The 14,381-nt window shown below is 35.2% G+C and overlaps 2 protein-coding genes across 5 annotated transcripts in view; both read right to left on the bottom strand.

The window, feature by feature from the left end:
- LOC149422517 (methanethiol oxidase) overlaps window positions 1–14,381 on the bottom strand; it is a 475,124-nt gene that overhangs the window by 385,411 nt on the left and 75,332 nt on the right. The window lies entirely within an intron of this gene.
- LOC149422518 (uncharacterized) lies at window positions 8,548–14,099 on the bottom strand. The gene is made up of 3 exons (XM_089633521.1): window positions 14,081–14,099; window positions 9,218–11,210; window positions 8,548–8,818 (listed from the first exon to the last, which is right to left on the bottom strand). The coding sequence occupies exons 1-3, from the start codon at window positions 14,097–14,099 to the stop codon at window positions 8,548–8,550; spliced, it is 2,283 nt and encodes a 760-aa protein (XP_089489647.1).

Raw genomic sequence — 14,381 nt, 5'->3', positions numbered from 1 at the left:
CGAGAATCGAACTCGGATCAACTGCTTGGAAGGCAACTATGCTGACCATTACACCACCAACGCCAGTTGTCGGGATGAGCTAAGAAGCATTTATATGTTACTTCAAAACTTTGACTAGATCAAATGAACTTTAATTGGTGGTGGGGGTACCCGCATTTTCGTTTCGGTCATGAGTCGGTTTTACTCCGGTCCTCGAAATTGCATGACGCGCGTAAAGAAGTTTCACTTCAATAATAGCATTTTTACTGCTAAAGTCAAATATAATCTAAGGAAATGGCTATTAGGAGTAAATACCGATGATTTATATTGATGCCCTACTGAAGTCTTCGTGTTGCTAATTGGAATTCACAATACGACTTATAATTTTGTAATACCTCATGTATATACATCTGTGAAACTATTGATTTGACTGTTCATTTGTACTTGTTTGTTTATAATATTGTGTTAATTTAACACATCGAATAATTGTTAATCTATCATCATCATCATTAATTTACATAAATACCGTTTAAAAACGTACCATGTTATTACATAAAATGTTTTCAATTAGTACCTGCTGACAAGCTACATGAGTAGTTTAGCAAGTTTGGATGTTAATAAATAATAATTATAATGAAATTAAAAAATTATAAAGAACTTCAGTTAATTAAAATAAATTTCTATAAGTACCTGTTTCAATAAAACCACGTATACAAAAGTGAAAATCGCTTCTATGTACAACAGCGCTACGCCTTTCGTTCTACCAACATACAAAGCACATATCATGTATTGGGTCCGTTCGACGCTACGATAGTTCATGAAATTTGTTCGTAGCATGGCTACAGTCAGTGTTCTTTCATTTTACATTTAAATATCTCCATTTGATTATTTTACTCATGCTCATAACGCTATAATATAGGTATTGTAAGCACCCGATAAACCGCAAACCGCGTGAGGACATTGGGTGAATTGGAACCGCTGACGCTCGCAAACCTTTGACCGCACATATAATTATGACTAGGGCCTGAGTTGAACTGAAGAGCCAATGAGCTGAAGATGGCCTCAATTACTGGGTACGCCTAGAAATGTCTGAATTTCTAGTCGTTTGAAAATTATCACAAATGAAACCTTCGTACCCTTACACTCTAAACTGATATATTGACAGGAGTGTGTTATTGACGTTTACGTACATTCAAAGCTTATATTCTATTATATTTTATCCAAAGCAAGCTAAAATTGTTCAAACAAACGTTTGGGCCGAAAGAGTCGAAAGGTTTCACGTAATTTGACGACATTAATTTTCTTTCAAATCTTTCTTCTGAACAAAATGAAACTTCAAAAAAAATTGCGCTTTTGTCGGCTGAAATATTCGCCTAGCTAATTATGTGGAATTAACAAAAGTGTGCACACGAAGATCTTTTTTCGGAAAAAGTAGAAAAAAATGTCATGGATAGTTTCAGCAAGTCTTACGGGACACGTCTACATTGGACTCTTGACTATTACCTATTAGGTTGATTTATAAAGAGTTCATATTTTGTGTATTTCATACATTGGGAACCCTGATCATTTTTTTACCATACTAACTAAATGGTAACAGATCTAGCAAGATTTGTGTCATTGCCAAACTATGAATCGATTTCACAGCGAATTTTGCATAAATTAGTGTCTTATCTCAATAAATTCTGCTGTCGAGAATCTTATGCAAATTTTAATTAGAAAATTTGAATAATACTAAGACGAATGTGCCACAACAATGAGTGATGTATGATGATGGAAATATCTTAAATACAGAATTAGGGTTTACTTGGGCACATGAAACTAGTGAAATAATAATTACTCTTTTAAGATTATACCTCCCCAAAATGTATTGTTAAATTAACAATTTTAAAAGTTCTTACTTTGATTGCAATTTCAAGTATTATGCGTTACACTGATTAAAATACATACATGAATATTAATTAAATTTAGGATCAGCATTTCATGGTGCGTTTTCATCTTAACATAACAAATTGGTGATTGGCTAAAATATGGGTAGATATGTACCTACAGTTCACCGTAGTTGACTCCACAGTGACGACCATTGTCTTCCAGAACAACGCTCAATTCTATGTGAGAAGGCCTCGCCCCTAGCTCAGAAGTATTTTTCCTTCTCTTTCGTTCAAATAATGAATAAGATGGTGAATTCGATATAAAACGTATAGTACCTACTACTATCTAACATCGAAAATATGAAACAACTCGAACCCAACCAAATAATTAGGAAGACCAAGAAAAAAATAACAACCTACATTTCAATGGTGCCGTGACCAGGAGAAGCTAGCATCCAACCTCCGACTTGGATATTTTGTACAATTAATTCAGAGAGTTAAGTAAATGAAAACTTAAGTATGGGACGCAAGATGTAATATGTGAGAATTACTACAAATATGTTAACGCAGGCGTTTTGCTTTTTTGGGATGATGTACTGAGCGTTTAACTACGTGATACTTTTTTAAAATAAGTCCTTCGAATATCTCATTTTTCAAAGCCAGTATTTTTTAGAATACCTGCTTACAATTTGATTTACTTTGCTGTGATGCTTCGTAGCTTAATCTCTTACAGCACGTGTAGTAAAACGGTAGGGAGGTACTTGTCTAAAATAATTGAAACTAATATGAGACATCACGTTTTCACTTTATCATTTTACAAGTACAAGTCGATTTAATAAATAAACGGATTATAAACCCTATTAGTTTGATAATAATTTAAGGACAGAAGAAGAATGAAACTTATTCTGATATAATAAATTGAAGGTGTCATATTAAAACAAGGTATCAGTGACATCAACAAAAACCCATTCATGATAATAATAATAATTTGTTTTTAAATCAATGTGGATACACATTAGCCACAGTTGTCATTATTGGTAACCAGAGGACAGGATTTACATAAAACAAATTCAATTCTTGACAGAATTATAAACATAAAAATAGAACGTGCTCGTGAAGTATCAGAAAAATTCTCTTTTATTGACTTTTTATATTTATTAAGTTTGCAATCGAAAATGTCTACTTTGCTATTATTTCATTGTTATTATTACGCAGTCTGTTCAAGCAAGAATTTTGTTTATAGTTTGATTTCCAGTCTATTTTGAACAGAACAGAAAAGCGTGTAGAGCGCTCAGGTACATTAAGACGAGACAATACCCTAAAATAAAGCTTAAAGACGTAAGCAAAGCAGCCGTGCACAAAATACGCGGTCCTGGTGTATTGGACATATCAGCGGTTGAATTTTGCCTAGAAAATCGATCTTTCCGTGGGGTTTATTTTAATTATTTCCTATAAACGTATTACTAAAATCTCAAATGTTTCTAGAGGGTTCTAGAAAAATAAAATCTGGTGCTTATCACTGATTTTATAGTCAATAAACGTTTTATAAAATTTTCAAACCGTTTTACATAAAATAATTTAATTTTAATATTAATCTAAAACACGAATAGTTTACATCCGTAGGGATCTCTCTTGAAACATTGGACATTTTAGTAATACGTTTATCAGAAAATAGTTAAAATGTGAGCGTCGAGCAAACCCCGATATTAGAGTCTTACTTCGCCTTAAATTGAATTAAATAACTAATTTAGTATAACCAATCATCCACCTTGTCTAGGTAGACAAACACAATTACCGCCTCGAAGCGTTCAAAGCCTTTGTAAGTGTGAGATTATGTCTTTTATCGATTACTGTTAGCTAGGTCTAGACAGTGTTAATGCCAAGGCAGTAAGTCTAGGAAATTTCATTTCAATTTTGTCGATAAGTGTTTCATTTATCTTTTTCAGTTATTTCTAAGAACAATGAAATATTTAATATCCAACCAAATTGCTAGAATATAATCCTTTCGCACGAATTTTTAGTACATCTTCAAAGTTAATTTAATAATTAGTAAAACAAAATTACCTTTGCTTCACCAGCACAGTAGATCACTTAGTAAGTCGTTAATCTATTGAGCTAAAATAGCACTTTTTCAATGAGGCAACTATAAGAATACATCGTCAATTATTCATTAATAACAGACAAAAAGAATACCAGCTTTTAACTAGTATAGATCATTGCTAAATCGTCAATCTATTATGCAATGAAATAGTGCTTATTTCAAGAAGTTAACCGGAACACTTAATAAATCATCAAAAAAAAATCAAGAAAATAATACCGCTTTATAAATAAATACTGAACTTGATCACTTAATAAATCATCAATCAATATACAAGAAAATGTATACAGCATTTCAATGCAACTTTAATTTAGTTCGCATTCAAACCGTATTTCATTAATAAATAATCATTTTCGTATCGAGCCATCAATATTAATTCAATCAATAAGTAATTCTGGCGTCTTCTGCCTTTGATGTCACAATGCTTTGAGGAAGTGTATTATTTACCTGGTATTTTGTCCCACCGCATAACGAACCGGAATTATGTAAATATTACCTGTAAAAAGTTTACGAACCATTTTATGGGGAAAAATAATTAGAACCATTATTAATTAAATTAAGTGATTATTAATTATTTCTTTACCTATGTGAAATTCAATGGAATTTGATTTTCTTTTGGAATATTGATGAGTAATCAAGATTTGATTTAATGATTTTTTCTTTGATAAAGTGTTAAATAATAATATAAAAAATATGTTATATACATGGCGATGATTTCAGCGAAAAATTACCTCTTGAGTAAACTAATAATAATGGAACAACTTTTTCTTTAATTTATTTTGAAAGTTGTATCCATCAATGTGATATACTAATATATCAAAAAATTTGTGATAGTTTAAAAAAATTGCTGCCAAAATATGAGAAAAATTAGTTAATAATTAGGACCCAATGGTCGAGTGGTTAAGACTCCTGTCTCGGTAAGACAATAAATCCTGGGTTCGATTCCAAATCGTGAACATTATCTTTTTTTATTTTCTGTGTCTTGTTCTGTTTGATGTTTCGTTTAGATTTATTTGTTTTATCTTCTTCTTCAGTGATTTGATAACTATGTGGCTGTGAATCTAATCAATTATCAACACAATTTTACCAAACGTCAAAGCTTTTATTAATTGCTTGGGATAGCACCACATGTATTGCCAAAGTAAAATATCAAACTTTTTTATGTGAGTCCCAATCAGCTGGAGCAAGTGAGTAGCTCTTAGGATCTGGTTACCAAACACGGATAAATCCATTTCAATCAACCTTTCGATTCTAGATGGTGGCCTTTTATCGGGGTGATATTGAAAGTATCTACCAATCTGGAACGTGGCTTGCGGGAGTTAACTTTCTTGGGTATTTACTTTTATAAACTTTTTAAAATGATGAGTCGACAAAGTAAAAGTATTTCTTTTAAAACAGATAATTAATTACAAGTGATTAAAATATAAATTCATATGCAGAATTTAACAACAATAGCTACAAGTAGCCTTGGTGACTGAAGGTTGAAGATTAGTCCTGTCTGGGGTGTCGAGTTCCTTTTTATATCTCTCATCGCTGGGCTTGTCCGGGTCCATCGTGAAGAGCTGGCTGCGTGGTGTTCTCGATGTTATCTTCGGGTCGGGGGCATCGGGGGCATTCTGCTACAATCTACAGTTTTTTCCGAGATTTATTTTGTGATTGCACATAAAAAAGAATCAATGAAATGAAAATAATAGGTACATTAAATAATTTAATCATCTTTAAATTATGACATTCGCATCGTGAACGTGATACGTGTTATTACTGTAACGATAGTAACTAGCAGTGAATGTGACACACTGATATTGTCAGCGTGTACATTAATGTTTGCAAGTTTATTGCAATAACAGTTACAGGTCCTTTTCATAAATTCATTTCGATTGTAATTGGTGTTGAATTCATCAATGTAGAGAAGGGTGTCCCGTCTGCTATATCAAAGCAGTGCGGTGCTTGGAAATTTATTCCATTGAACAACTCCGGGCAGTCAACTTTTGATTTAATAATTTTGTACAGGAGGATCTAATCAGCGTTAAAAAGGTTCGTTATTCGAAAATATTTCCCGATTTCGTCATGTACATATTGAAAGAATTAAAATTGAAGAATTTGAGAAATAGCTGCCGAACTCTTTCTAATCGGTTAAAATAAACAATTAAGCGCAGATTCCAAACCTGTGAACAATATTCCAGGTGTGGACGAACATGTGAATTATAGAGAATCAGATGATAAGACTTGAAAATTTTGCTCAGTACAAAATCTAGACGTTATGGTGACAATACATGGTCAACGTGATTCTTAGAGGTAACTTTGGACTCCAAAAGAACCAGAAAGAAGAGATCACGTATATAACCTTTATTTGTTAGCAGTAATCCTGAAATAGGGTAATCAGGTTCACCCTTTTTACTTAGAAAAAGACAAAAAAACGCATAAAAAATACAATTTATCTCTGTGAGTATAAAAAATAAAGTTTTTTTTTTAATTGGAATAATTATTTAAAATTAAATTAAAAAATCAACCCATAAAAACAATGTTTTTAACAACGGTATTTTCTACTACAAAAACGTTGTAGTTTGAAAAAAACCTATTTTTAAATGTTGTTTAAAACTCAGAAATTAAATTTTGGTTTGACTGAATATTTAACTTTCGTTCACAGGAACTGGAGTCATTAACTTTATCAACTTCGCCAAATGCGATCGGGTAGGACCGATATTTATTTCGTTTATTGACTGCTTCAACGTCATTCGATTTCAGAAAAACACGTAGTCCGCGTGTCATCGACAACGAGTATGTACGCCAAGTTTCAGCTCGATGGGATGTCTAAGTAGGTTAATTTTCGCTTCCAATGTTTGCATTCATTCATTCATTAACAAAAGCAAAAGTGAAATTCAAGTAGAAGAATTAAAAAATGGCTCTTTTATCGGCTTTAGTACGAGCGTGCCTAATCGTAGTTCCAATAGAAACTAATGCTTTCAAAAACTGCAATTTTACTCGTAAATACGGGTGTAATCGAATAATCGCGTAATGTTAACTGATGCCACAATTAGACCAGGAACACGCTGTAGCGTCATTAATCAGTTAATGAGCAATTACTATGCCCATTAGAAACGAGCCGAACGTAATGCGGAGAACTATTCTAATGTGCATTGGCGTACTACTGCAGCAAGCTAAAACCGGGTCGATTTAATGAAATACGCGTATACTGTTAATTTTTTAATAATTGTTGACTTTATTATACTCTCGATTGGTACCATCATTAAAAAAAATATATATATATTTATTGGCTCGCCAACAGAATACATCACATAATTTTTACATTTATACATGGTTATAATGATGTTTCTAATTATAGGCAAGCACAACATTCATTTCAATATTCTTTGTGTAATAGTAATTGGTTAGTTAAAGGTATAATAAATTCAATTACAAGAATGTTTTTAAAAACAAGGAGAATCGAAATCAATTATAAGAAAGAAAGATGCATCCAAACTTACAAATATATTATACATAAATACATATATACACATATATATGTACACACATGCATAGATACATACAAACACATACACATTTAAATACAAACATACACATAAGCATATATGCATAGATGTGCACACTGTACGCATATTGTATGCAAACATGTACACACACATGCACGCACAAATACATATATTGTGGAACTAATGAAATAATAAAATGGGAGGAGATCATCAGGTGTTAAGATTTCAGGTACTGAAATATTAATATTGGTGCTTGTCACCCTATGGGTGTGGCAACATTTATTTTTGTGTTAGCGATTGCCGGGGCAATTTCGTATTGCCACGGATTTAATCGTTCTTCTCTTGTTACCATCCGTCTTGGGCGGGTCGTTTTCAATGTTCAGGATCTTAAACTTCACTCTCCTGACAGAGCAATCCGGCGTGGTGAGTCACCAGATTCCAAGGAAGTATGACTGGAGTAACTCTTCAATAATAACTCCAGCTCTCGAATAATGGTCTTTATTTTAACAATAAAAAAGACCCGTAGGGCAGCTCATGTACGGTGAGCCCAATAATGCTATCTCTCTCCGCGGTTTTATAACCCACATGTAAGTGAAAACCTGGCAGCTCCGCCGTTTTGCCAAAACGACCCGCCCAAGACGGATGGTAACAAGAGAAGAACGATTAAATCCGTGGCAATACGAAATTGCCCCGGCAATCGCTAACACAAAAATAAATGTTGCCACACCCATAGGGTGACAAGCACCAATATTAATATTTCAGTACCTGAAATCTTAACATATTCCCGCCCCAAAACGAGTATTAAGGAATAGTCGTTTTTCATAAAATAATGTAGGAAGAGATTGCAACATTGGTACTCAGAATTTACCCAACAGGTTCACATACAAAAATAAACAATATTCAATACATGGATATCAAAATAATAACAAAAACTTATAACAACGTATATAACCCTATGTCAGACTTGACATTAAAAAATAAAAGTCTAATAACGTAGAAACTTCTGGTGCGCTGCACCCACTTATGAGAAAATATCTTATCACTTGGCACTGTTGAGCCTGACGGCATTTTGATTCACACATAACATCACTTTTAGTGTTGTAATTTGTTCTTAATCCAGGTTGGAGGAAGGATCCTCCATGGGAAGTAGACAGAGCTGTGTCACGGCTCTTTTGGTGACACCTCTGGCCGTCCTCAAGGAGACGACGCGGACGCGTCCGTCTTGACCAGGGTGGATCTCCGTCACTCGCGCCATCCTCCAGTACTGCGGAGGTAGTTGGTTGTCTTTGATGATGACCATGTCACCAGGCTGTAAACTGCGTTGACGTCCTTCTTGCCATTTGACTCGGTTCTGCAATTCTGCTAGGTATTCCCGGCTCCATCTGTGCCAAAAAGATTGAACAACGGTAGACATCTTTTGGTAAATATTAAGCCTGTTTGTAGGCAGATGATGGATATCAAGCTCAGGCAATGCTAACATGTTGTCACCAATAAGGAAGTGTGAAGGAGTGAGTGCGTTTAAATCATTTGGATCTGATGTTAATGGAGTCAGAGGACGGGAATTTAAACAAGCCTCAATCTGTATTAGTATGGTATTCATGCCTTCGTATGTCAAAACAGTTGACCGCATTGCTTTTTTTAAATGTAACTTGGTCATTTTAACTGCACTTTCCCAAAGTCCACCGTGATGCGGTGAGCGGGGAGGCAAGAAACTCCAGCTAATATTCTGCTGGACTAAAAAATTATGGATTTCCTTATCAGATGCCTTCAAAAAATCAAACAGTTCAGTAAGTTCCCTATAACTACCTGTAAAGTTAGTTCCATTATCACTAAAGAGTCGTGAGGGTTTACCCCTCCTAGCTATAAATCTTTTCAATGCATTCATAAATGCCATTGAAGTTAAATTAGTCACTAATTCTAGGTGAATTGCCTTCGTTGAAAAACAAATAAATAAAAATATGTAAGATTTTACACTCTTAGCATTTCTGGTTAAACCAGACTTAATTAATATTGGACCTGCATAATCTATGCCGGTTACATAAAATGGTCTTTGGATTCGGAATCGGTCAGAAGGAATGTCACCCATGAGCTGGCGACACTCGCGCGGACGGACTCGGAAACATACAATACATTTATGCAGTGCTCGCTTTACTGCGTTTTTACCAAATATTGGCCAAAACCGTAAACGCAGTAATGCGAGCAGAGCATTACATCCTAAATGCAAATTCTCATAATGCAGATGGGTTATTATTAAGTCAGTCAACTTATGATTTTGTGGTAACAAAATTGGATGTTTTTGAGAGACCGAGGTAATATCAGATTGTGATAGTCGACCTCCAACACACAATAACCCATCCTTCATAAAAGGATTTAGTGCCTTTACCTTGCTCTGCCTAGATACAAATCTCCCATTACACAAAGAAGCTATTTCATCACGAAATGCGAATCGCTGAGCGTTCAAAATCAATACATGCATGGCATGTTCCAGTTCGATTACAGAAAGCTCGTCGACTCGCATCGGTTTTCGTTTAGAACAGTTATGTATGAAACGTATCATATAAGCAACTACGCGCCTCAGTCGTCTTAATGAAGAATAATTATTAAATATTTCCCAATCGACAGGACTACTAGTAACCAAAACTATCCTCGCCGTTTCTGGCAACTCCGTGGGAGTATCAAATGTAGTAAATGAAACGTCATTACCTAGCTGGTGCAGACAACGTATTGCTAAATAAGGCGAAGGAGCCAAACCATATGTCACCGTGTTTAGCGTATAATGTTTCAAACAATCCTCCGCATCCCTTTTCCATAATATACGTTGGTAATTTCTGTGTTCTGGGTTGATATTAATTTGGCGGTACATCTTTGCAATATCTGCGGTGACTGCATATTGATGTTTTCTGAAAAATACCAAGTGACAAAATATATCATTTTGAATGGTGGGCCCAATCATTAGAGCGCGATTCAAAGAAATCCCTCGAGCGGGTTTAGCCGACCCGTCAAAAACAACACGAATTTTAGTAGTTGTGCTTGCTTCTTTAAATACAGCGTGATGTGGTAAATAATAAGTAATTTCATCGCGTTTTGGAGGTTCACATTCAGTCATGTGACCTAACGCAAGATACTCATCAATAAATTCCGAGTATTGTTCCTTTAAACTAGGTTGTCTTAAGAATTTCCTTCCCATTGACGCTAATCTACCTTTAGCAATACTAAATGAATCTCCTAATTGAGATAGGTTAGATTTAAACGGTAAGTTGACTACAAATCTACCGTTTGCATCGCGTTTATGCGTGCCTTCGAAAATCCTTTCACATTCACTATCTTCCAGAGAGTGATGCTTACTATTTTCGGTTTCTTCAACCTTCCAAAACCTTTCTATTTGGTTCTGCAAAGAATTTAATGAAATATGACAAACTTTAACTGGCCTCGTATTATGACGACTCTGTACAGCTCCTGATATTATCCAGCCTAGCTCCGTTCGATGCAATGTAGGTTTACCCTTTCCTAACTGTATCTGATCCGTACGAAGCACCTGCCAGAAAACCTCTGCTCCGATCAGCATATCAATAGAAGCTGGCTGGTAAAACTGCGGATCAGCTAACCGGACACCGTCTGGAATGTTCAACATTTTTGGGTTAATCATGGTCTGTGGAAGATTGCAAGAAATCTCATCTAATACCAAACAATATATTTCATCCTCGTATTGAGAACATAATGATTTAAATTTAATGTCAACTGTTTCCTTTACATGAATTAAATTATTATGCAAACCTGAAACAGGTATGTTCAATTTTGTACAATGCAAATTTAATCTCTTACAAGTATCCTTTGTAATAAAATTAGACATTGAACCTGAATCCAAAAGTGCGCGTATTTTGTGTGTTCCACCGTACGCGTCTTCTATTTTTACTATTACGGTAGATAGTAAAATTTCTCGCCCGTTCATGTCGCTATGACACGCTAAATTCACTGGTGCCTCCGACTGACCCTTGCCAGTTGAAGTACCCGCTTGTACATTATCAGTATTGATATGTAACAGAGTGTGATGTTTTCGATCACAAACACTGCATTTTTCCTTCCACCTGCACACCTTTGAAGGGTGCCCCGGTTTTAGGCAGTTATAACATAAATTGCTCTCTGAAACGAACTTTCTTCGTGCCGCTGGTGCTTTGTTAACAAATATTTTACAAGAATAAATGAAATGGCTGTCATTACACAGCATACAATTAACGTTGCTTGACGCTAACGTAACCTTGTTCGTAGAATTCCTTTCCTTAAAATTAAAAAACTTTGGTTTTGTTGCAACTGGTTCCTCTTTCTGTTGCATTCCACCATTATCACCTTGGATAGTTTCCAGGATCTGTGACCTTTGTGAAATAAAATTGCTAAACTGCTCGAACGTAGGATAAACTTTATCGCACTCCATGGATTCCCACAGGCTACGTGTGTGATTATCTAACTTTGAGGTTAGAATATGTATAATTAATGTGTCCCAATGTTCTGTTGGAAGCTTTAAATTATGTAAAGCTCTCAAATGAATGTTTGCTTGATCAATTAAATTTCGCAATTCATGATGATTCTGTCGTTTTAACGGTGTAACATTAAATAAGAAATTCAGATGTCTATTTGCAATAAGTCTGACATTTTCGTATCTTGAAATAAGCATCGTCCAGGCTGCAGTATAATTATCCCCGGTTATTTCTAGAGAACTAATCAAATCAAGTGCGTCTCCGGACACATAACTAATAAGGTAATGAAATTTCTGAACATGATTTAATTTACTGTTATCATGAATTAGGGCAATGAACGAGTTTTTAAAAGTCAACCATTTATGACTATAACCTGAAAAAATTGGTATTGATATTGGTGGTAAATTCACAGATGTAATCGGGAAATTTTCAATCTTCTTAAATTTTGATAATATTTCCTGTCCTAATGCAATTAAATTAAAATATGTAACTTCAAAATTATCCCTCGCGTCATGATCTTCTGATTTATTCAATAAATCAATCTCCAGCTGAATTTTGGAGAATTCCATCAGAGAAGGTTTGATGGCATCTAATCTCGACGACAATACGCTGGGCCTAATATCATTTTCGTTGCTTAAATAGGTTTCAAATCTCGTTAATGAACCTTTCAACACCCCGCGCTGTCTAACCAACTTGTCGAGTTCCATTTTTTAGAAACGAATAACACAATAACCTGATTTAAAAACTCGAAACGGCAGCTCCGGCAGCTTGACGTTTGACGTGAACAAAATAATACTATGGATTATTGAGAAACCGATTACAATACTATGGCATGCAAATTGCAAAGACAAAGCTTGCAAACGCGTGGCTAGATATGTAGGTAAGCAAAGCAAAGTTATTCGGCAAAATACAACAATAAAAATTATTATCACCAACAATTTTATGCTATTTTGAAAGCATCTGATTATGAACACGCGAATATAATTCGATATAATCAATACGAAATAATGTGGCATCTACACAGATTTTTAGCTTTTTTGAATGGAATTTGAAAGGACAATGAAAGGAAGGCTACAACCTGATTTGCTGTGCATGCGAGCGTCGTGATGAGGCTCGCTTGATCAATCCAATGATGGTGATGAGGACGCCGACTGGACCACCCCCGATGATGATGAGGCCCGACTGGACCACTCCAAATAATGATGAGGCCCGACTGGACCACTACAAATAATGATCTTCCGTCTCAAATGGATCAATCCAAATAATAATCATCCGGCTCGAATGATCATTATGTTAAGATTTCAGGTACTGAAATATTAATATTGGTGCTTGTCACCCTATGGGTGTGGCAACATTTATTTTTGTGTTAGCGATTGCCGGGGCAATTTCGTATTGCCACGGATTTAATCGTTCTTCTCTTGTTACCATCCGTCTTGGGCGGGTCGTTTTAGCAAAACGGCGGAGCTGCCAGGTTTTCACTTACATGTGGGTTATAAAACCGCGGAGAGAGATAGCAATATTGGGCTCACCTTACATGAGCTGCCCTACGGGTCTTTTTTATTGTTAAATAAAGACCAATATTCGAGAGCTGGAGTTATTATTGAAGAGTTACTCCAGTCATACTTCCTTGGAATCTGGTGACTCACCACGCCGGATTGCTCTGTCAGGAGAGTGAAGTTGGAACCTGAACATCAGGTAAAACTGTGTGTAAGTTCTTTCTGAAAGTATTAATTGAATTTGAAAATATATCTAAGTTTTTATTGGTATCGTATACCTTCGGGTGCATTTTATCTGTTTAATGTATTAGGTACCTGATCCTTGAAGAGACCTTTGTTATAGGATGGAGGAAAACAGAGGCAGAAAAATCATTTTTTCTGTGCCAAGAAGTTAATCTCTAGAACGAGTGGTAGAAATGACCCGTTCTCATGTGGCAAAACTGAACCGTATACAAATATTGGGCGAGCTTTTAGCGTACACGTATCGTATGTAAGTAGTATTCAATTGAATTATATTATTTCATATTTAATAATACTGTATTTTAATTGCAGCACGTTCCAGAGTAGTAGGTAATCTCAATATCGCTCAAGTGAAAGACTACGTTCAGAAATGAAATGATGCTTGTAGTGGCTTTAGCCATGTTTGGTGACAAGATCTGATTAGCCAGGTACTAACCCTCCTTTCTCATATCCATCTTCATTCCCTCCCCATACCATTTAGCCTCGCAATATACCCTGTTTGGTGTTTACATAAACCCATTACTTCGGACAGTTGGGACTCTTGAGCAGTCTATCTATTCACATTAAAAAAATATTTAATTAAACAGATCACACATATTGTCTCATAACCTAAGTCTACCAGTCCTTTTATTCCAGCACATAATCCGACTTTGGCATCGTAGGTACTCACACCCAAACTAGGGAATCATGAAATTACATTTCAGTTCAGTGCCGATAAATCGGCGTTTATAGAAAAA

This window comes from Hesperophylax consimilis, chromosome 7, assembly GCF_061612785.1.
Source record: "Hesperophylax consimilis isolate HC1 chromosome 7, BYU_Hcon_1.0, whole genome shotgun sequence".
NCBI lineage: Eukaryota > Metazoa > Arthropoda > Insecta > Trichoptera > Limnephilidae > Hesperophylax > Hesperophylax consimilis.
This window is presented reverse-complemented; position numbering and strand designations above follow the sequence as displayed.

Bases quoted from the DNA above. Each gene is read 5' to 3' on its own strand.
- LOC149422518 (XM_089633521.1), bottom strand. The intron at 8,819-9,217 runs GTTTGATTTTTT...TTTTTGGCACAG, and splicing joins TATAGGGAACTTACTGAACT to ATGGAGCCGGGAATACCTAG.